The 24,393-nt window shown below is 40.3% G+C and overlaps 1 protein-coding gene across 6 annotated transcripts in view; it reads right to left on the bottom strand.

Moving 5' to 3' along the window:
- auts2a (activator of transcription and developmental regulator AUTS2 a) overlaps positions 1-24,393 on the bottom strand; it is a 428,008-nt gene that overhangs the window by 15,177 nt on the left and 388,438 nt on the right. For all 6 annotated transcript variants that reach the window (XM_079804466.1, XM_079804461.1, XM_079804463.1 and 3 more), the window contains one exon: positions 20,554-20,602. In XM_079804466.1, coding sequence (XP_079660592.1) covers positions 20,554-20,602 — 49 coding nt within the window. The remainder of the gene's footprint in view (positions 1-20,553; positions 20,603-24,393) is intronic.

Here is a 24,393-nt window from a genome sequence, read left to right as displayed (position 1 = left end):
AAACAAAAAAAACAAAAACTATGTAGGGCTAGTCGATATGTAAAAATATCTTATTTATAATCGCCTTAAAACATATCGCGATATCCGTTTTTATAGTATACCCGAGTCCAACCACACCCCACCCCACCCCGCTGACACCAGAGTGATGTCATGTGCTAAAATCAATCAATATTCAGAAACAGGAGCAGCTACATAAGTTGCTAGCATTTTATATTTTTGTTTAATTTTTATTAGACTGCAGATCAAAATCGAAGAATACTTGATAATATTATTTTAAAAATGGGAGAAATTACTACCTATTCCGAATTTAAAGGATGACTTTTCATTTTTGAATAGCATAAAACATTTTTTTTACTTGCAACGTTATCTTAGGAATATTAATAATAATAAAAACCTCAAATCAAGATGTGTAATTAAGAAAAAATATTTGACAATATTACAAAAATAAGAATACATGTTTGACTCTTACCACAGCATAGTCGAATACACAGACACACTTTGCAATAACCGTTGCAGCAGACGGCGCCATGCAAGCAAATACTGCTCTTATAAACAGCACAGATAGCCTTTCGTTTGTTTTTAGTTGCGCTTTTTGAACCATTTTAATCCCTGTCTAAAATAGACTGTAGGCTAACTACTATAGAAAATATGTAATTCGTCCTCTTGCATGTGTGTGTAATGGAAATAGTGTTCAATCAGTGTTTTATCCATAATACCTTTTGTGTTTTTTTAATAGTATCAAAAACGTAAAATATATACACATACACATAGATGAGTAAGGTAACTATGGGGGCTACTCGATTTTAAACTATGATGTTCTGCACAACCCTAAAAAAAACACCAGTTATTCCAAGTGACTGAAGTGTGAAACTCTAAATAAGTTTGTGCTATCATTTGTAAGTATACTTATACCAGGATATTTACAGGGCCTCCCTGCGTGGTATGTGCCGATAGCCGATCCTTCTGGCAAATGCCAGTAATGCTGTTACGCTGGGCTTCAGGCATCGACACCTCTACATCCCTTCCACCCCTGAAATAGCCCCACATACCCCTGTCAAGCAAGAGATGAGGTCTGGGGTTATGGGGCCTTCCTTCAGTGCCCTCAGGCCTGTGTTAAACTCTTCCCTTCATTGTAACTGACAGCCCTGCACGTCTTCTCCGCCTGACGGCCGTTTTACTGTCAAATCAACTGAGCTGAGACTTCAGCCTGGTGGTAATGGCTTAGGCATGGCTATTTGTGATCACTCTGAGCAGAAGAGAGGACAGGGGGCTTTACAGAAAGCCCCTTAGAGGGCAGCTACAAAGCCACAGCTGAAACAATGCAGTAACAACAGTCATTCAGCCTCACATCCTCATGTTTCAGCTGCAAACACAACATAGATTAGCAACTTTAACCAGCTCAGACCCAAAGATGACAACAAAAGTGGATTATTCTTACTGTCTTTGAAGGCTCATCTTTAATCAGTGACTTTATCTCTCCTAATACCACAGTAAACATTACAAATAGATCAGCACAAAGCATACATTTCTAACTGAAGTGAGTGTCATAATGCAATAAGAATCTTCTGAACTCAACTAGGGATGCTCAGATTGAACGGCTATCGATCGCTATCGGCTGAAATTTGCTTCTAATGATTGGATTGGCGATCTCTCAATTGGCCAATCTCATGACGACGGCGCATAGACGTTTGACTGTCATGAGAGGTATGGCATGAGATGCAGCGGCGCCGTCTCGATCTCTGTCCAGCGTGGGTCAAATAATTGTAATGTTGAAGGTGAGGTACAATATGAAAACTTGCAGTGAGATGTAATTTCACAAACAGTGTGAGTGAATCCCAGCGCGCTCCCTCTCTTTCCCTCTCAAAATGCGCAATTGGCTTTACATCACCACATTGCGTCTGCACTATAAGAAAGCTGACAGTTGACAGAATTGTTACTTGTGCAATCGAAGCAGGGTCGCATTATCACTATAGTTTATTATCTGTGCTTCATTTAGAGTTTTCCAGTGTTTAAACCACTCAGCACTCGAGCACTGTCCTAGAGACAGTGCGCTCATGCACACTCAAAGCGCACACACATAAGGCCGCCTCACAAACATCACACGAGTAGCAAATTGCAATGAATTGCGCTTAAATGGTCAAATACACACAAATGTATGTAGAAAATTGCCGTCTTGACGAGTATACATGTAAACAGCCAGATTTGTCTTAAGTCAACGTAAACACATGAGAAAGAAAATGCATGTGTAACAGTCTATTGGATCTGTGCTTTTGGTCTTAAAGTGACTTTTGTAACTTTATTTTTAAGGATTAATTTGCATTTAATTATTCAGTGAAGACTAGCCGTAACCCTTTCTTTAGTATTTCTTACCTCAATACTGTTAGACCTACCTAAAAAAACCCGTAAAGCACCATTTATTTAATTTGTATCATTATTCTATTTTATTTATTTGTGCTACTGCTTGTAAATAGTTTGTTCTTATTTTTTATTGATTGTTTACTTGTATTTTTTGTGAATTTAATTCAGCATTTGAAATCAGGCTTGTGTTGTGTGTAAGCTATTGTGCAACAATATTGCCCCATTGTAAAAACAAAAATGTGTCTGTAAAAATCCTGCTTGGACCATCCATATAAATAATTCTACATAATAAAAAGAAGGCTTCAAATAGATTGGATATCTGATCAACAATCTGTGATCGTCTCCAAAAATCCTGACCGGAGCACCCTTAAACTCGACAGCTGATGTGCTCAAGATACAGTAACGGTGCACCTGTGCTAGGTGTTCAGAACAGGTGTTTGAAAAACAAACAAGCCAGTTTTTTTTATGAACCTAGCCATTTAAAAGAACAGCACTTGATGTAATCAACAGTAAAACACTGATTTACGAGCATTGCTGCAGGTGATGCAATAAAAAGAAACTCTCAGCTCAAACACACACACACACACACACACACACACACACTAACACGCTTTAACATATTTTTAGCAGCGCCACAGATGGAAAGCTGATATTCTACCGCTTTGAATGTAGAGAGAGAATGCCAACACAACCGTGATTGAGATGACAGACTAATCCCAGCTGACAGTTGCCACATCTGATAATGACAAACACAGAACAGAATTATGCTTTTATATATTTTTTTCTCCATTTCTGTCACAGATGGAGTTTGGGTTATTTGCCACTGTCACCTTTTGGCTTTCTTAGTGGGTGACACTTATTCAGCAATATTATTGACTTGAATACATTGACACTATTCGATGACAACTGATCTCCAGAGCTGCTTTAGATGAAGTGAGCTCTTTCTATAATTGAGAACCAAACTGAATCAACACTGAACTGATTTCAACTGAATAATGACTGTTTTCTATTGTCTTTTTAGAACTGCTTTCCAACAGAGTTGAATTTTGTTTGCATCATTGAATTATTTTCCTGTTATCATTGTAAAGCTGCTTTGAAACTGCTTTGAATCTGTGAAGCACTATATAAATAAAGGTGACAACTTGAAAGAACATAATAAAAAAATGTTTTTTAAAAGCACAAAAGAAATTCTGATAGATTTTGGATTTTAGTGTAGATTAGATGAAATTTGAGTCTATATTAGATCTGATTAGATTTTATTCTAGATCAGATTTTGGCCCTTGTGAGCGTCTCACATTTTTATTTTTCATGAAGTTGCTACTTGTGCTTAACAGAGTACTATCAATATCAGCAATTACATCAGCCAAATATTGCGAAATGTATATTTATTTACACTTTAGTGGAAGGAGATCACTGCAGTCCCTAATCGAGCCAAGCTCACAGCCATAATCAATCACTGTAATGACAGACCAATCTGCCTCTTAACCTTTGGGCTGAAATAACATACACTTAGGCAGGTTGCTGACCTAGGAGTCTGCATTACGGATTCAGTATCAAAGTGAGCTCATGCTGCAAACAGTGTTAAACAGGGCTGTCAAAGGTTATTTCTGTTTTTTTTAAAATCCTTTTTAAATTGGTAACTGACAGTTAGAGAAAGGTTGTATAATGACTGACAGGAACAGGTCTGTGTAGTGGACCAAACAGAGCATGTTTGTTAGTAAAAGAGTCTCATGGTTATCATGTGAGATGTCAGCAATAATCTAAAAGAGGAAATCAACTACATACAGAATCACAAGAGACAAACACACTAAACCCAACATGCCATTCAGAGCATAAATGGGACTTTTTTGAGGAGACTGAGCAAACACAACAGCAGTGTCTTGGTGTTTATGTTGGCCACCCATTTAGTGTCACAATTCACTCTCCACTCAACACATTGTGCTGTGTGTTGTGTGATTGTTCAGCTCAGTGGATGTGTGAGGGTTTGTCTCCCACAGATGGCTAAGGTGATAACTGCTGCTGCCGCTGTTTAAAGCTGGTCAATCTGCTGTAATTACTGTGATTACCACAGAGATGTTTTTCTAAGCACTTGTGACAGACACACTGCTCCCCGGGGCCCTGAAAACACACACACACAACTACTACCCATCCCACCCTCACAAACACATTACTGTCAGCTCGTTCTCACACACACCTCATTCTCTCTGTCACACGTCGCTTTTCACTGCCTCTGCTCCAAGCTGGCAAGCTCCTGCTGTTGTTAATTCATTTCCTTTCTGTCTCTGTTGAATACTTGTTTTGTTTTTAGCACCCCCTGATTGTTTGTGAGATATCATGTCTTAATGTATTAGATTTGAGTCTAGTCAATCTGAATATGCCTATGATGCACAAAAGTGCTGCCTAGACAAGCTTCTCTCTGATCATGAGGCCATGGCAGATCTATATTTCAGAGTATGTTAAGGAGTTAGTCTCTGTCCTCACCATGGAAGAAATCTATCCTTCTGCCAGAGTCCACCAGTCACACACAGTGTTGATCCCTCTGAGAACAAATCTTTATATATCCCTGAGGACTGAGATCATGTGCATACATTGAAACCAGATAATGCTCTGACAGCAACTGGGAATGTTACACACACACAGAGGCCAGAAGGGTGTTAACACAATTACTGCAAGCGTATCGAGTCACTCAAGGAAAGAGGCATAACTCAGTCTCTTTTCATCAGTCACTATAGTCTCTGTATAATCCATGTTTAATTTGACCCGTGGTGAAAATAAGGCTGAGGAACAGAAGTACAGGCCACTGACATCACTAAGGCCATGCAGGCTATTGTTAACCAATAGCCAAATAGTTTAGTTTTAGCGAACTTGGTCTGACTTCACTGTGAATTGTTAGGATATTTATGATCCAATCAAGTCCTGCCCTTTATTGTGTGCTGTTGAATTTCCAGTTGAAAGACTGACACACAGGTATACAAGAGAATGATATACTGAGCGGACTGTACTTCTGTTCTGTCCATCATACCCTGTTTCATTTAAATCGACCATTTACTCTGTAGTTTGCAAAGTGTCCAAACACTTGTGCTAGACTAGTCAGTGTTGACAAAATTTTAGCTCTCTAATTTGTTTTGAAAGAAGGGAAATTGCTACATTTGGCTGTAAAATTCAGATGTTCCAGCTGTTCAAAGAGCAGCTGCAGTGATAATGAATACTAATGTAAACATGCCGGAACATAGACAAAATATCAGCAGCACAGTCAGAAAGCAACAAAGAGGTGATGACTGATGAGGGAGTCAAAGTCCTGTCTATCAGCACTACACCTTCCTATTTTAGCTGCACGTCTTCTGTCAGCTAGCACATAATTTAAATATAACTGTCTAGGGCAGGAAATGCCCAATTTTACCAGCTTACCAAGGCCATAATTTATTTCATATATTTTAAATTGAAAATTAATAAATTATATGAAGTGAACTATTCTTGACCTTGAAAGTGTCGAGCAAGAATTATTACTATTGTAATAACACTTTCGTTATTAAAAGTAATACAAAAATACAACATTTAAGAATAAATATAAGAATAAAATAATTAAAATGATTTAGCCATAAATCATTAGAAAAGAACATTTCAGTACACTACACTAGAGAAAAACATTTGGATCATACTATGTTTACTTCAGGTATCATTTTTCATATTCATATGGTGTGAGCATTACTGAGCACTATAAACGGAGGGCACCCTTGCGCAGATAGTCCAAATATGCCTCACAGAAGTAATATAACTTATGACATTCCAGGAAATCCCTAATATAGACAAAGGCATCAAGCTATAGCTGAATAAAAAGAAGATAGAAACGGTTTGCATTCTAATCATGAAGACAATAAACACACAATTGCAATTTATCTGTGTTCTTCAAGGTATTTTCTTAAGAACATAGTATATTTATAATGCAATGCTAACTGATATTAATTACAGTATAGAACACTACAAAATTATATTGTTTGTCTCATTCTGTGATAAAAAGCCACTTCACATACCAAATGGAAGTTACTCCAAACTCACAAACTTCATAACACCAGTGTAGTGTTTGAAATAAAAACATGTAATGTTTGGCGCGTTTTGCTTTTCAAATGCACATCATAAGTGACTCAAACTCACAAAACTTGCAGAGATGGAGCAACATTTACTGAACAGATCGAGCCGCTCTGATCACACTGCCACTCCTCATTACACTCCTCAGCACATTTTGCATATATTTATTCAATTTCGGTTTTATTTTGATAAATCATGCAGCCCTAACAGACAATTTCTGCCACAATACCATGGTTACAGTTAGCGTTACTACATTAAATCCATGGTGAATGTTGGTGATTTGTGGACTGGACTTCTATAACTTGTTAATTCATGAAACTATGTTTCTCCTGGTTTCCACGTCAGCCCTTTTTGATCTGATATAACAATGCCAATTTGCAATGCTTCCCACTAGATCTCGTTGCAATGTTATTAATACTGCGGCAAATTCAAACACTTTCTCTCCTTATACCTCAGCGCTATGTAGTAACAGTATCACATGATCAAAGATTGGGCCATGAGTAAATATGTTCTGAGCTCTCTCTGCATTTTTCAGCTTTCGCTTAGTTTGCCATTTGATGTTTCTCATATGCCACAGAAATGGCAGCTCTTATAAGTTGGCCAACATGGTGGTCGCACCATTGCAACCTCTAACAAAATATTGTCGCACCAGCAGGAAAAAAGGTGTTTGTTTAGTAACCATGGAAACTTTCGAAATAGGACTTTTTCAAATGTTGAGTCAAGAATTAAGATAGGAAGTTTCTGTAACACAGCCCCAGGGATCACATGCAAAAAAAAAACCTCCATATTTAGCTAGTAGCGGATGTTAATTTGACCCTGTCTAGACCTCTTACAGACATTCTCTGTTTAACAAACCCTCTTACCTTTCTGAAAAGCAGGTAACTAATGCTCTGGGTAAAAGCTGGTAGGACTGTAAATATTTATAGCTTGTAAAGCAGCCATGCAAGTCTGCATCCATTGAGAAACCAAACCTGAACTCTGAGTCTCTGTGGCCTTGTAGTCATCAAAGATTTTTAATAGAGGACACAAGAACATTATGTCGAACAGATGCCCACTGTAAAAAGTGAGACAGTTGTGGTAAGATCCTGTTGCAGTCACAGCATTCAAAGTACACACACACTTTCACAGTCGCAGATGGCGAGCACACCATAACTGACATGTAACCTCTACTTATTCTACAAAAAGGATTACACCTGTTTACTGTCAGTAACCGAATGGAGCAGAAATCAGAGTCTTTCCATCACCTTAACTCCTCGCTGCTATTTCAGTGATTCATGAACTAATGAAGCAGCTCTAAAGTCAGTATAACAAAGGAACACACCAGTAAAGATTATATTCACACACACACACACGTTTGTTTTGTTGTTTTTGTGAAATGTGAGGACATTCCATAGGCGTAATGGTTTTTATACCGTACAAACCGTATCCTTACACTGCCCCTGTCCCTAAACCTAGCCCTCACAGGAGACTGTGCAGTTCACTTTCTGTGAAAAAAAACTCATTCTGTGTGATTTATAAGCATTTTGAAAAGTGAGGACATGGGGAACGTCCTCATATTTCACCCTCTTTTTGTAATACCTATGTCATACCCATGTCATTATACACATTTGTGTCCTGATATTTCACGAAAACACACACACACACACACACACACACACACACACACACACACACACACACACACACACACACACACACACACACACACACACACACACACACACACACACACACACACACACACACACACACACACACACACACACACACACACACACACACACACACACACACACACACACACACACACACACACACACACACACACACACACACACACCTACCCATCTAGCAGGTCCACCTGCTGCCTGTAATGGCTGTTTTGTCCTTCCATAAAACTAGTGTCATGTTCTTCATTTGGCTCCAGCGGTGTGTGGTTTAACCCAATGGATTGTACCATAGTGTTTAAAAAGGTGGAGAACAGAATGTTTGTGTGTGTGTGCTTTGAAAACAGCTATTGCAGAAGAAAGGGAAGGACCTAACACAGTGAAGAACAGTTGGACTGACATCACCTGCAGAGATTAATAACAACCCCACTGGGTGCCCACACACAGCATTCAGCACACAATAAATGTTGGCCTATACGTCAGATGAAAATCTTCTTTGAATGAGGATATTTTATGATATTGTATTTTTTTATATATAATTTTTTTTATATCATATATCTAAAAATCTTTTAAAACAAATTTAGTCAATATTCAATATAAAATGTTTTGTTGTGTCTGCTAAGTTACATAATGGAATATTATTTATTGGTTTGTCTATCTATTTTTTTTATATTAATAATAAAATGTATTTCAATTTCCAATGTATTATTTATATAAGTAATAAATATCATGTATTACTTATTATAAATTAATTATAACAGTTAATAGTATAATTAAGTTTTGATCATTTAAAAAATACAGTAACTAATATTGGCCTATATCAATATGATTATCAATATATCAGGCATACCTATTAACTATTTAAAAGTGTATTTGTGTGCATATTAATAAGTGAGTGGCTGCAATTGCTACAACATTAACACTTTGACACCAACTGAATTCCGCCTCTTTAGATCACCATTAGTGGTGTGTCCCTCAGGGAACTTCAATCAGTCCTCTCTCTCACTCAGGTTTCAGAGCTGAATGTTTTTAATCCATTCAAACAGGGCAGAAATTGCACTCAGTGCCTCTCTGTCTCTCTGAATGTGTGACACGGGGGACAGAATGCTGCCCTTCACTGAGATCTCTGGAAACATAAGCCCTCCAACAGCCCACCAAAACTGGCACTTACCAGTTCACACAGCCTGTGTGTGCGCAAATCCCACTTATTATCCAAGACTCATGTTTCAATAAGTTGGGGATTAGAGACACACATGCTGTTTGTGTGTGTGTATACCTAAGGGGTGTTAGGACTGAGCCACCTGGAAACTCAGCCTTACTAGGGCATAGCCGTAAACCAATACTTTGGCTAAACCTGTTGCCAAATAAATCCAAAGCAGTCTCTCTTTCTTCTCCCATATTCCAATGTTAGGATATTTTCCCTTTCTTTCCTGCTATACTTTAACAAGTTTTTCCTTTAAAAAAATCAAACTCAATTGGTCATTCTCGTGTTGATCGAAGGAAACCTGGGCTGAAGAGAGTGACGCAAGGCTGGTGAAGTATTCTGTGTGTGTGTGTTATATACATCTTCATTCGTTTATTTGAAGTGCTAAGGGAAGCCAAAACAGCCAGCTGCCTCGGGAGTCTCTCAACACACCCTTCAATACGGCAGAGGTTGAGAGAGTCGTTGGGCAACCCAGGACCCCCTAAAACCCTGCAAGACTTTGGATCGGGTTACTATTAGAACAAAGCCGGCTTTGTGCAGGGCAGCACTCTCAGAGGAGGCAGTGTCTCAGATGGACACATTGACACACACATACTTGTGACGGGCCGAATGTAGAATCACATAACATGTCTGAGGCCAAGGGAAGCAAAGTATCCCGTGTGTGTGTCTCCAGAGTGTATGTTGGTAGGCACTAGCCATCAGAATTCAATGCATTTGTGTGTGTTTTTGTTGTATCTAATCTAAGCAGCAGCCCTCAGCTGGGTGAGTTGTTTGCTTTTCCAGTGTCCCCTAAGCCCAAGCATTGAGGCCTGAACTGAAATGTCTGGTTTTGGATGTCACTGTTTGAATAAAACTTGATGCGCGGGATAAAGGCTGCCATTTAAAACCGAAATCAAACAGCGTCTTCTTAGAGCAATGTAATCTGGAACAGATGGTAACAATCCTGCGAATGGGACAGCTCTTCATACAGCTTATGAAACCATGGCCTGAGTGTGGAATCTCCCATAAATGGAACAAATGGTGATAAAATGGAATATTTCACACTTCATTAGTGCTTATTTATATGAAAGCACACATTGGATTTTCCCTTTAGCAAAGAATTCTCCGGAGCAACCACAAGCTGGACTGAATTGAGCACGGTCTTTTGGTGGCCTGATTTTGCTCTATTCAGCAGGCCTATAGGTGCCACACTTCTAGGAACAAAGGTTAGCTAGAAACTAGTGTTGTCGAAAATATAAATATTTCAAAAAATTTATCGATACTGAAATATCTGAAACAGTTCAAACACTATTTTTCTGCAGTATTGATACACCGATATCAGCTGTATTCTCTCTCTCTCTTCTCTACGATGGCGAAAATTGATGACAAAATTCTCGAGTATTCAGGTAAATACAGTCAGTTTTGGAATGTAAATAGATGAGAGGAAACGCATGTTGTGTAGAGAATATTGAATCTGTGCATAACCTCTTAAAGTGAGAGCAGCAGGTTTATTAGGATTATTAGGTTTATTAGGATTGGATTTCATTGTTTTTATCATTCATCAGATGGAAGTGATTTCAACGATATTGCTCACTGTCAATATTGTTATAGTTGTGGTGTGGTGTTATACAATTAGAATTAATGATTATTAAAACATTTTAGTTTAGTTATCATCCTTGGTGTGAATGGGCCTTAATTATAAAGTTCTCCATCTTGGCACATAAACACTGCCCTGAGGGACAGTCATGGATTGAGTGATTGCTCAAATGAGGACATTTCAATGGACTAACATTTCAACAGAGAATTTAGCAGAAATGATGGAAAAAGAGAGCGACCAAGGTGAGGAGAGGTGTTCCTAATCCTGGCCTGCAGGGCAAAAGGTGTTTATTTTTACCCTGGATAGGTATGAGTGAGAGTCAGCAGAAGAAATGCTGGGAGATGGAGGGAGGCTTGAGTTAGGAAGCATAAATTCTTTAGGGAGCAATTAATACTCTGCTTTTCCTAGATATGAGCTCACATTCTGCACTCAGTCTGTTCACCAGCTGTGGCTCTCACCCCCCGCTTTCCAACTGAGCGTTTCAGTGTTTACTATTTGAGTGAGGAGCTCTCTTCCCCGAGGGACCACAGGGGTGGCAGAGAGGCAGTTATCCCACCCAGAAGGTGGTCAGTCAAAGTGTCTATCCTCGGCTACCACCATGGGTGTCCACAAGGTATTTCTCTCTCACTCTCTCTTTTTAGAGGTCACGGTTCCTGACCAGTTTGATCCTACTTCAGGCTGGTGCTCATCTATAGAAAAACATCGAATCCTTTATCTCCTAGACTTCAATCAGCTACAACAGCTCATCTTTCAGCTTTAATGGCACACAGTTCTGTCTATATGATTTCAAATACAGAGACTTCAGCACAAAACGTAAACCACTAACTGGTATTTGGAGACTTGGATAAACATAGGCCTTGTGCTCACAATAAAAAAAATCTTAAATCTGCAAATCTAAGAGAGCCCACAGGCAATTAAACCATCTCTTCAAGCAGCTGGACCTTAGAAAACACTAATGAATTCCCAACATTATAAGGTTATGTTAAGCAAAGTCTTAGTCTGACAACATAAGGCGTAGATCTAAAACTGCATTGGTGAAAACACACGGGCCGGCATTTTAATAAATATTCCAGTGGAGTATTGAGAAAGATATTGAGGGGATTACATTTATTTACACATTCACAGCCAGGCAAGAAGATGCTCAAACACACAAACATACATCTGCAGATGTGCAAAGACTCGCCTCAAATTTGTTTTAGGGCAGGGTTTTTCCTGCATTGAAAATTTTTTGGCGGCCGCCAAGACAAATTTTTGGCCCGCCAAAGCCTTATTTGACGAGTTATTGTGATCTATCTATGAGTGTAGAATAGATGACTGTTGCACTTGTTGTGATACGGCCGTGTTAACTGACAGAGAACGAGCAGAGATCCTCCCCCGCGCGCGCGCTCTCTCTCTCTGTCTGTCGATGTCTTCTCATATTTCACATATTAATCAAAATCAAAAGTTCGGAAGACCGAATCCATGTTGCACGTGCCGCATTCGGACAATTTTTTCCTTGAATTCTCGCTGGGTGTGAACTGCGCTCAAAAACATCGACTCTTCTCTGACCAGCTGACATAAACCATAGTTTCAATAAACGGGAAAACATTATATTCTGTTATGAAGTGTATTCTGTATTGACAAATCTTTCGCGATGTTCTAACAGACGGGATTTGCACACAATGCGTCTGCTAATGTCCGATTCGCGAACCAATGACTCCTTTGAATCGAATCATTTTAGCGACTGGTTAGAATAACTGATCCGTCTAACACTGAACGAACGAATCAGTAAATTCATTTACTCAGAACACCTCTGAAACGAGAACACAAGTGTGCTTACCCAATTTAGCAAGAGTGGATAGTAAGAATTAGTTTAATCTTCCACAGTCATTCAGCTTATTTATGTTGACAATGTGTAGTGAAATATAATTTAGTGTAGACTGGAGTTAGGTGAGACCAGAATAAAGTTGTTAGCTAGCTGATAATTTTACAAAATTGTATATGGTAGAAAATTAGGCTATTTGTTAATTTTTTTAATGCTACTTTTTAATAATGATATGATTATACCAAAACAATTATCAGTAAATATTGTAAAAAATGAGGATCAAAAGAAACAAACATCAAGGTAGAGATCATACATAATATCAGATGTCAAAAAAAGATAAGCAAAAATTACAAACGGTTTCTTTGCATTTATTTTAAATGTATTGTCAGTATTGCGCTCACAGATAACGTAGGTAGAGTACTTTTTTTACTGTGTGTGTGGATGACCATGTCTGTCAGACACCACCGAAGACCATTTTTGACCCAGGAAAAACCCTGTAGGGGTGCTGAGGTGAACTGAACATATACAGTTAAGCATTAGCTGATACAGGATCCGTTCCTCCAACAATTCAGTCAGCCCAAATAAGTAGGGCCAGATAAGTAGAAAATGGCAATAAAAACTTTAACCTAACTGACCTGTGACCTTGAAGGCAGGGGCGCGAACTTATCTAAGTTGAACATAATCAGTAGAATGTGTTGCAGTATTTGTGCTCACTATATCCCATGATTACTCACCTCTTTGTCTTTCTCCATAAGAGCATTGACTGTCCAGAGGCATAATTACTATGTCTTTGAGGTTTAGTTAAAATAAACTTAAGCACACATACAAACACACACCTCTACGAGAGCTCCGCTTACTAATCGCTCTGTTACCACAGAGACAACAAACCGCCATATGCATAATTGGACTAAACGATTTGACAGACCTGGGAAAAGATGAAAAAGTGGGAGCTGGAGGGAAAGAAAGAGAGGGGAGAGAAAATAAAATAAATGTTCATCTTGTCCAAACAGAGGGAATGGGAGCTACAAGGTGATGTCATCACAGGTGTAAGGCAGGGTTAGAACCGCAGGGAGCCATTTCACTTCTGTTTTCAGTATCTGTCACTCAACCACCGTCTATCAAGTACAACGCAGGTGGTATGTATTTTACATACAAACTTTTTTGATTAAGCACAGACAAAGAACATATACAAGACCACTTTGAATGGCCAATGCATCGTTTAATTTTTGGTTTATTTGAAATAGTTTTTTTTTTAACATTATAAAAGTCTTTACTGTCACTTTTAATCACTTTTAAGTATTAATTTCTATTTTTCTTCTTCTTTTTAAAAAAAAAAATCTAATTTTACTGACCCCAAACTTTTGAACAGTAGTATATAATTAAATGATCTCAGAGTGGCTTTTGTACAAACACACTGTCATTAAATAGCAAGATCTTTTTGACTCAAACAAACTCTCAATGAGAATGAAAATGAAATAGTGTCTTTGTATGCACTCTAACATGGTTGAGCTCATCATGACTTAATCTTCCACATTCAGAGTTTACCTTTAGGCTTACATACATTACAAACCTTTGACACTATGAGTGATTCAAAAAAACATTGCTCAGTTCTTCTCTGATGAGACAACATAAATAAAAGAAGAAGTCTAAAAGTGTTGCCATGTGTCCTAAGTTATAGGCGCTACTTGTATCTCTGGAGTGCGGCCCATTTAAATGTATGCACATAACTTTCATTTAGCTTGATGGCTTCCAGACTCACTGCATTTAAGTGTGACATGTCGGATATAGTAACGTTTACACAATGCCTCGTCTCCCTGGCCTCTCTTTCTTCCTCTCTCTGCGTCTTCCTCCAGTCACCAAGATGGATGAATTTACTTTAGTCCTTCAACCTCTGGGGTTTGGGAACACCCTCAGAATGACCTCTTTGAGAGAGAGGGACAAATTGAGAGAGTGTAGGAGTGCAGTCATGGCTGTGTTATGACTACAGGCGGGACAGACTGAGATGATGGATAGCATTAAATGAGTGTCTGACTTCCAATTCATTACCAGTTCTATGGCATCTCCACCTCTCCTCCCAGTACCGCTAGTGTGAGGCTCTACTCAAAGCTGTGTTTGAAAACACACTCTCGTTCCCCATGGCAGGAACACCACTTATAGCAAGCCTACTGGAAAAACAATATTCATTTGGTCATGCAACAATGCTTACTCATACATTAGAATATCCACACGCGCGCACACACACACATGCATCACTGGGCAGGCTGTGAGAGTGGGTGGTTCTATTGTTTGCAGGCCTTGGGCAGTAAATCAGGATGATGCCCATGGTGTGTTAACCTCTGTGTGTTTGTGTGTCAGGGGATGAGACATCACTGCAGACTATAAATGCAGTGTGCTGTGAATTACAGCCCATCTCTCATCAAACACACTTTCACAGAGCCATAAATTACAGTCTGTCTCTATACAAACTATAAAGACAGGTCCATAGAGATATGTCGGGTCGAGATGCAGATAAACTTCTAGTTTAGCATAAGGAGTCGAGCTGACGGAGAACAAATAATCAGTTACCTCCCCAAAAACAGATGTTCTTCATTGATCTTCACTGGAAAAATAAAGAAAACAGGAAGCTTTGACTCCATAAAAAATTCATTCCAATTGATGAATCAACATAGAACAAGACAACATAAAATAGACAACCCGAGAGATTGCATACATTATCAACTACAGATGAGAAGTTAAAGCAAAGTTTACATCGCAAAATAAACATGAATGAGCATCTGAAAGTGTGTCACATTTACCTCAGAAAAACCATATCCAGAGTCCATAAATTCATTAGTCAGCTAGAAAAATGAAGTCCAGAGAGGAGCATTTTGCTAAATATAGGCACCATATTCATTATATGGTCTATACATTATAATTTTTTATGTTTTGTAATATAATATAATCGATTTTTGAATAAATCTGGCCAGTTTTTATGACAGCCAAATTGTGAAATTTGTGTCAATACTCAGCCCTATCATAAACATTAACACTGGTTTGCAGCACAAATGGTTGTACAGTTTACTGCACTTTATTATTCTAGTTATTTACCAACAGCGTTATGAATCTGAAGTCTCGCACATTCACAGAAATGGCTTGCTTTACGAAATTCAAAAAAACTGCCTTTTATGCCTTTCGTGTCAAGAACACAGAAACTGGTATGCAAACATTCATACTTACACACATACACTCCTGAAGCTTCAGACATTTGTGAGACTACAGCACTCAGCGAGCGCTCCGCTATCTCAAGAGCTCTCCACATCCATCCATCCATCTCTTAACAACCCTCATCTGCGTCAAACTTCATCTCGCTGCCTCTTCTTTCCTTCTCTTCATCCTCTATTCCCCTCTTTTTCAATCTCTCGACAATGTCATCATGGGTGAAATTACACCTTCCACACAGGGCCTCACCAGAGTCCTGCTCTTCAGATGAGCGCTCAGCTGCCTGTGTGCTTGCATGTGCCATTGATTGAGCCTGTCTTATACAGTGCTCATTCACATATTACTGATAACTGGCCAGGTTCTGTTATTTTTATGTACAAACAACCAAACTACATACATACTAAACATATATAAATATTACATTGTGCATTAGACGTGCACCACAGCAGACAGTGTGGATTGTATTCAACGCGTGACCAGGCATAAATAAAACACAGCACTCACAAAATGGCTACCTTCTGTGTTTTATAAATGAAGCTAAAAATGAAAACAAATTCCATTACTGGGAATTATTGCCAAACAAATCAAAAACAATCTGTTTGGCGGGCTGGGCCTTTGTTGTAGTGCTCCTAAGTGGGACACAGACAGCATATTGAAAGAGCAAAAGAAAGAGAGAGAGCATGAGGTATCTGTAGTGAGAGTCTTATCATCCAAGTCCAAATGCAGTCAATACAATGTCAGACTCAATTTATACTCTGCAACATACATGATATCAGACATTTACAGTGTAAAATGAATTACTTGATAATAGGGATGTCAACTTACATAAATTACCATAACCGATTGTTGTTTAAATGAATGAACAATTGATCAATCGCTACTAAGTTATCACGGTACTGAACCATTTGCTTAACCAACACAATTACAATCAATGTTCCCTCTAACCTCTGGACAGACCTTTCAGACGCAACTTGAAGAAAACTCATTAAGATAAAGTCAACCTAACCAAAGTCAACCAATCTCAAGTTCATAACATCACCAAACCTGGAATCCCACAGAAGCAATGCATTTTTAGTATTTCATTTTTTTTTTTTTGTCATTTTCTTAAAGGGTTAGTTCACCCAAAAATGAAAATTCTGTCATTAATTACTCACCCTCATGTCGTTGGACACCCGTCAGACCTCCGTTCATATTCGGAACACAAATGAAGATATTTTAGTTGAAAGCTGATGGCTGAGAAAGGCTTCAGACAGGCCTCCATTGGCATTCAGTACATTGACACTCCCAAGACCCATGAAACGCACTTAAAACATCGTTACAAAGTCCATCTCACCACAGTGGCTCTACAATAATTTTACGATGCGACGACAATAGTTTTTGTGCGCAAAAAAAAATCAAAATAACACCTTTATCCAACTTGTTCTCGACTTCCGTGTATGCCTCCACGACGCATGCGCGAGAATATGACGCAGATCCGGCGTTCGGACATATGACCCAGAAGCGATTTGTTTACGAGCAGAGGAAGAGGCGCGTGTCTAAGCTGTTGGATTCTACATTGATCGTGCTTTAGGTCTCGGTGTAGTGCTCAAAATGGGGCTTAAGTGTGTATTTCATGGATTCCCGAACGCCGGCGCTACGTCAAATTCTCGCGCATGCGTCGTGGAGGCACACACGGAAGTCGAGAACAAGTTGGATAAAGGTGTTATTTTGATTTTTTTTTGCGCACAAAAACTATTGTCGTCACATCGTGAAATTATTGTAGAGTCACTGTGGTGAGATGGACTTTGTAACGATGTTTTAAGTGCCTTTCATGGATCTTGGAAGTGTCAATGTACTGAATGCCAATGGAGGCCTGTCTGAAGCCTTTCTCAGCCATCAGCTTTCAACTAAAATATCTTCATTTGTGTTCCGAATATGAACGGAGGTCTGACGGGTGTCCAACGACATGAGGGTGAGTAATTAATGACAGAATTTTCATTTTTGGGTGAACTAACCCTTTAAAGGTCCTGACTTATCTGTTAAAATATGGACTTGTATGAAAAAGTTTGTAAACAGTTTAGTCCCACTTTGAACAGCATGGAGTGAACAACATAATTGCAAAAGACAATTAACAATCAAATGGAGTACTGTGGAGTCTCAGAATCAGAAAAGTAGTAGTTAACTGGTCACAGTTCATTTGAAGGACCTTCACATGGCTGTTCTCGCTCTAACTTGATTCGAAATTGAGCAAAAATGCTTCTTAGAAACGCAAGACGAGGGCGATGAATACACTAATTGAGGCAGGCTGGTTGGCAGCCACCTGCAGGCTATGTGAGAGAGACAGTAATTAAGTCAAACATTTAATGATTCTGCTTAATAGGAGTGAGAGATGGAGCAATGAGGAGAGAAAAAAGAAAACAAGCAACAATTACACAAAACATCGGGAGGGAGAGAAGAAGAGGAGAAAATAGGAGAGCAGAGAAGAGGGTCTAATTTGGCAAAAGAACATGTTAAGTGGGAATCTATGTAAACAGACTTACTGAGCAAACAGGTTGACACTCACAAGAAACTTCCTGTTTATCACACAAACACAAATTAAGTAGAACAAGATCAACTCTTGTCAGGGCCATGACCTAGCAGTTAGCATATGTCAAGTCTGATGCTTGAATCAAACTCATTTCTTGATCTTTTCAACAACTTCTGCTCTTCGTGCTCAAAATGGCCTACAGACCGATAAATGATCTAAGATCAGTTTTGCTTTGCTCTAGTGGAGTTCCCTCTCATCTAGCTGTTGAACGTGAGGCATTTTATGAGCGTCAAACACCTGAGTGTGAAAAACAACAGCGAGCCTCTTGTTCTAGGCTCCAGGCGAATATTGACATCTTTTCTGTTGCCCGTCTCTCTGCTCTTCAGTTCTGCATTCTCTTTCTTCTTTTGTTTATAAGGGTTAAGGGTCTGAGCGACGGGCAATCCTCTGTAACAGAGAGCAGCGTCCCGCGTACACTGACTGTCCTAAAACCCTCCAATGAAAATACCACAGTTCATTTGCACCTGTGCTTTGGAGGACGATCCTCTTTTCTCCATCCCTTCTGCCAACGGAAAGATTTGCATATGGCAAGGCGAGAAGGGGACAAGGGGACGTGAAGGAGAGAGGGAAAAGAGAGAGAAAGGACACACATTTAAATGGAAATAGAGTCTGGAGGGAGACGAAGTGGCCTGGCAGTCAGCGAGAAGATAAAGCATATTTGTGTACTGTTTCCCAAGCGCCAGCTTTCAGAAGCAGAGGAGGCGGGCATGTGTTAGTTTAAGGCGCATAAAGGGAGTTTTAATCCTTTCAGAAGGCGTCGTAATGGCCGCGGAGAGGCGTCTCCAGGAGGGAAAGGCTTTCCGAAAAAGGGTCGCCATTCAGCACCCCTCTGAACCACACAAATCAAACCTCTAAAGGCCTTCAAAGAGCAGAATGTGGGAAATGTGTTTGGGGTCCCGAGGGAGTGAAGCAAGGGGGAAAAGGAGGAAAAAGGCTTGTCGGCATCAATCAGTCGCTCTCTCTCACGTCCTCCCCGGGGTCAGATCTCTTTCCAGCCTCCGTCGCCCCCTCCCCACCCCACCCATCACGCTCTCCATCCTGGTAACGCACCATTACAGAGGAATGTGGATTCACAAGGCTGGGCTCCATTATGTTGGTCTGCCCGGGGTTTGTAAAATGGGGGAGCTCAAATTCCAAAGGCTTTAAGAGCAAATTAGCAGTGTGCTGATGGGCTCCTGCTGTCTAAAGACACCGAGGTTTTAAAAGCAGCTCAACTGACTCCACTCTCAATGCCTCGGATCCTTGACTTGCACGTCCTCCTCGCCACAGTCTCAACACGAACAAACTTCCTACGCACATGGCGGGACGTTAACATGCACACAAAGAACAGACGGTGCGCACATTGCAGCTCCTCACTGTATAAATACAAAGCGTGCTTTTAAAATAGACACGGCAAACAATATCAACCACGCGGAGTATCAGACCAGCAGGGTAGAATTGCTTCTTCTACTACCGTCTGTGCCGCAGATCCAGCACCTTTATTTAGCATTTCACAACTAATCAATTTCCATAACAGAAGCCAGACGCCGCTGCACATGGGACCCAGTGTGTGGCGTTTACACATGCTGCGCGCCTGAAATGGATTTTCTCATTCATCACTCAGCAGCACATTGGGATCTGTTTAACAGAGTGGCTCAGATGGATTTCTCCCAGCCCATACGCTGTGAGAAAGCGCGGATATAACACACTGTGTCTGTCAATGGAATCGCAGTCAGCTTCGAGGAAATGCGCTATTTCCCATGCCACCCGTCAAAGCGAAACACATTAAACATAATCTAAATGTGATATTGGTAAATAAGGTTGTCTAGAATAATGTGACAGATTCTAGTTGGCATGCTTTGCATCAGGTACTCATGTAATACCCACACTATAACACAGTATATTATTGTAAAGCGTTGATTATCCACACATATTACGATACAATTTTAAACTTCCACATTAAAAATGTCATTTCACAGAAAACAACAATCATTTAGAGTATGTGCCTCCATTGCACAGGTATAATCTGTCAACAGCAATTTCATTACAGGACTGTGATTGACACAAACAATAGCAAGCATATAGGCGATATGGAATAAAGAAAGACCACCATACCTTTAACTGCAGCTGTGCTGAAGAGTTTCTCTGAGCTGGCATCGGAGCCCTGAGAGAGAGCGAGAAAGAGAGAGTCAGTACATCTGCTTCAGAACTAAGCAGGTGGGCTTCATCATCAAAGGTAGCGCTGCACTAATGAGCGCAGAAATTCAGTCGCTTCCCAAACCGGCCACTGGATGGCACTGTGGCTCCATGCGCAAACCGACGCGCTGCACTTGAAACGGGTTGAACGCATTAACATTGCTATGTTATTGTGCAAACATCCAGCGTTGCAATTTACACAGCATTTAGGTAATGAACGCCTATTTAAGTGACAATGTGGTGTCAAAGGGGCATCGGCTAATTCAATTGGCTAAACAGCAACAAAGATGGAACCATTGCAGTCCATCCATTAGCACCTGACCTGGCTCTCCACTCAGTCATTCGAGAGGAAAATAACACAACGAGCACTTTTTTAAAACAATTTTGCAAATATTATCCAACACAATAGCAAACATAAATCCTTTGCGTGGAAGTTAACTTGTAAAGGTACATCTTGTGCGTCTTTCATTGGATACACCAGAATGTATCCAGCTCATCTGAAGGCAGTTATTCTGACAGGTTAGCAACACTATATCCATATCCAGCTCGAGGCAAAAACAATACTGACAAGGTACGACAACCTTCCCAAATATTTGCACATTTTAAGTACATTTAAAATTAGCTTTGTAAATAAAATGTTGAGGCCATTAAAATATATAAATAATAATGCTAATAATAATTAAAAATATGCATTTATTAACACATGACGTCCACATAACGATGCGTTCGCGTGACCGCTTTATTCAAACCACAACCAAGAAACATCTGGCAACATTCACTGCAGAGATTTCAACTACAATTATCCACAACCGACCAGCCATCGAGTAATCCACTGAAACTGCTTTAAAATTCCCACAAAACGTCGAATGACATAGTGGCAATCGAAATATGAACTAAAAAAATCAATTTTTTTGAGGGATATGAAGGTGCGCTGTACCTTTTGATGTGGCGAGGTTGGCACGGAGGAAAATAACAAGTCAAGAAATCACTTTTAGTAGGTTTAGCAAATACGCCGTTTCACATTCTGCTTGTCAAACCATGTAATCCATAAACAGGCGGCGAATTCCTCTCGCTCCCTTTGAGAGAATGACAGCCATGCAAAATAAGAAGCCTTTTCCCAGGGAAGAAGAAGAAGAAAAACATCCAGAGCTCAAAGCGAGAGAGGCTCCCGGACAAAGGCAGCCATGTGTCTGGTACCCAAGAGCGCAGAGAAGTGGAGAAATCCTTCAGTTCGCGCGAACTGGCCGTTTGAAATCCTCACCAACCGATCGTTTAACGGAAGCTGCCGCTTATGCACTTTTGTGTCAGGGGCGCGCTCAGTGACAAACCATCCGCGCGCGTCTCTCCCGTGCGCTCGCGCAGAGCTAGAACATCCAACAAAGCGTACAGTATTTTCCTCCTATAGGCAGATTGGGTGGAGTAAAATCGCACTAAAACCCCTTCCTTTCCTCGAAATCGTTGCTGGTTTCAAGCTCGTGTCCTGTCGCTGGCTCCCGTTCCTCGCGCAAGTGCTGCCTGTATCCACACAAACTCTCTCATTCACCCACAGCGCGACCGGGTCCTCCCACTTCCTGATTCTAACCTGACTTCATTCAGCTCCTACCCCCTGCTTCTTTCTGCCTCACACACACGGAGCGTGCTTCCTCCGCTCAGCTTCACCGGACAGACGATGCGTGAGTGCGCGCGCGCGGGCGGGTGTGTGTGTGTGTGTGTACGGTGCTCAATGAGAGCTACTGGCAGCGGAGTCCTAAAAGAGTGCAAACAGGAGACGGAGCGACCAGGAGGGAGAGGGAGAGAGAGAGCAGGAGGAGGAGGGAACTGGTATAGAATGATATTCTTTCACTCTCTCTGGCCGGAGTGAGATGATGTCAGCTGCTAATGAATTTCCCAGTAGGGTGCAGCTACTGTGAAGGGGAGGGAGACAGAGACTCTCTTCATGAGCAGCACACACCTCTCTGGTTCCCTCAGCCACAGCCTTCCTTCACTGGGGTTAAAATCACCCAGGCTGACCCAGAACAGCACAGTTTGCCCTGATGAATAATTAGCACATTTACAGCTGTTCAGAAGTATAGTATTTATAACGATGCAGCACAGTCACATTGTCGCTGGGAAAAAGGTCCATTGTCCACTAGTGTAGTGATGCACACACACACACACACACACACACACACACACACACACACACACACACACACACACACACACACACACACACACACACACACACACACACACACACACACACACACACACACACACACACACACACACACACACACACACACACACACACACAACTGCCACTTTCTAACCAAGCAGCATTGGTTGTCAACCTGGCGAATTTAGGTATAAATTCTAGACAACATGGATTCTTGTTGAAATGACAGGATTTATTTTGCCAAGCAACAGCACCTTTAGAATAGCAAGATGGCACGCTGCACTGTGTGACGCTGCCTGGGACTAACATGGAGGGATATTTAACACCGAAGAAAATAATTAAAGACTAAACTGATCAACCAGTCTGTGGCAATTACACGCTAAGACCCGGTCCTAATTGTGTTTCCAAACCGTGGTGTAATATTAACCTCCTTCCCCCAGGGTTTGAGGAAAAGCCTGAAGATCTAATTCCGCTAACCTCAGTCCACGGCCACTCAAACCCAAACAATCCAGCAATCTTCAGATAAAGCCGGACATTCCTGGAAAATCTCCTTAATCTGACTGATTTGGGGTCTCGTGGTTTAGCAAACCAGTATTAACCCTCTGCACTGCGGGTCAATGGATTAACAAGGGACTCGCATTGCAGTGACCTCTGACCTTGACTGCCCCCAACAGAGTAAGAGAATGAGTTAGCTTATTGCTGGATGTTTATCTTTCCTTCTCTATATCTCTCACCCCTTCTCCTCTGAGCCAGGAGGGGAAAGAGCTGCACGCTCCATCAATATAAGACCACACTCAACCTCCACCATCTGCCTCAACCAAACAACAGACATGAGTTTATTTTTCTGTGTGAATTACGTTCAACACGTGTAATCTATTGAGCTGGAAAAGTACAATCTTACATTGTTTGCATTTATTAAAACAAATATTCATTATAATTTATTACAAATAATAACAAATTTGTATTATAATTATTTGTATTTATTGCAAAAAAAACTAATAAATATATTAATATTTTAAATGACTATTAAAACAATAATATCTCAAAATTGCACAATAATAAATTACAATGAAAAAAGAAACTATTATTTTTATTTCATTATTAAAACTGAACTGCAAAAAATAAATGTAAATTATTTTTAAAAATATATTACGATTTTATTTCGATTTTTTGTTTGTCGCCCTTGTCACATTTATTCGTCTTATGGATGAATTGACAGTGACAAAGAAAGGAAATGCAGTAAGGGATCCCCAAGAGAGCAGACTCAAGGCAAGTCGATGCCACTCAAGGGAAAGGAGGGCTTTTAAAATACTTCCCCTCACACATTTTTGGCCTCTGCTAATTTCTGTCACAACAAGCCTGAGGTAATCTAGGTTTGACCAATCCAGAGGCAGCTGTGGCTCATTAGGCCTGTATCAGACTCTAAATGAGCTCAGTGCAGTCTGTGGAGGACAGGTTTAATGCCGCTTAGGGGCCCATGCTCCCAGTCCCAGGATCAGATGGTCAGCAGGGCCACTATTGAACACCCCTTGAGAGTTTCAAGGAAACATCATTAGTAATTAATCATACAAAGTGCAGTTATGGAGACATATTCAAGTGAT

Source organism: Gobio gobio (genome assembly GCF_949357685.1).
Source record: "Gobio gobio genome assembly, chromosome: 22".
NCBI lineage: Eukaryota > Metazoa > Chordata > Actinopteri > Cypriniformes > Gobionidae > Gobio > Gobio gobio.
Note: the sequence above shows the minus strand (reverse complement) of the source record. Positions and strands in the feature narration are given on the sequence as shown.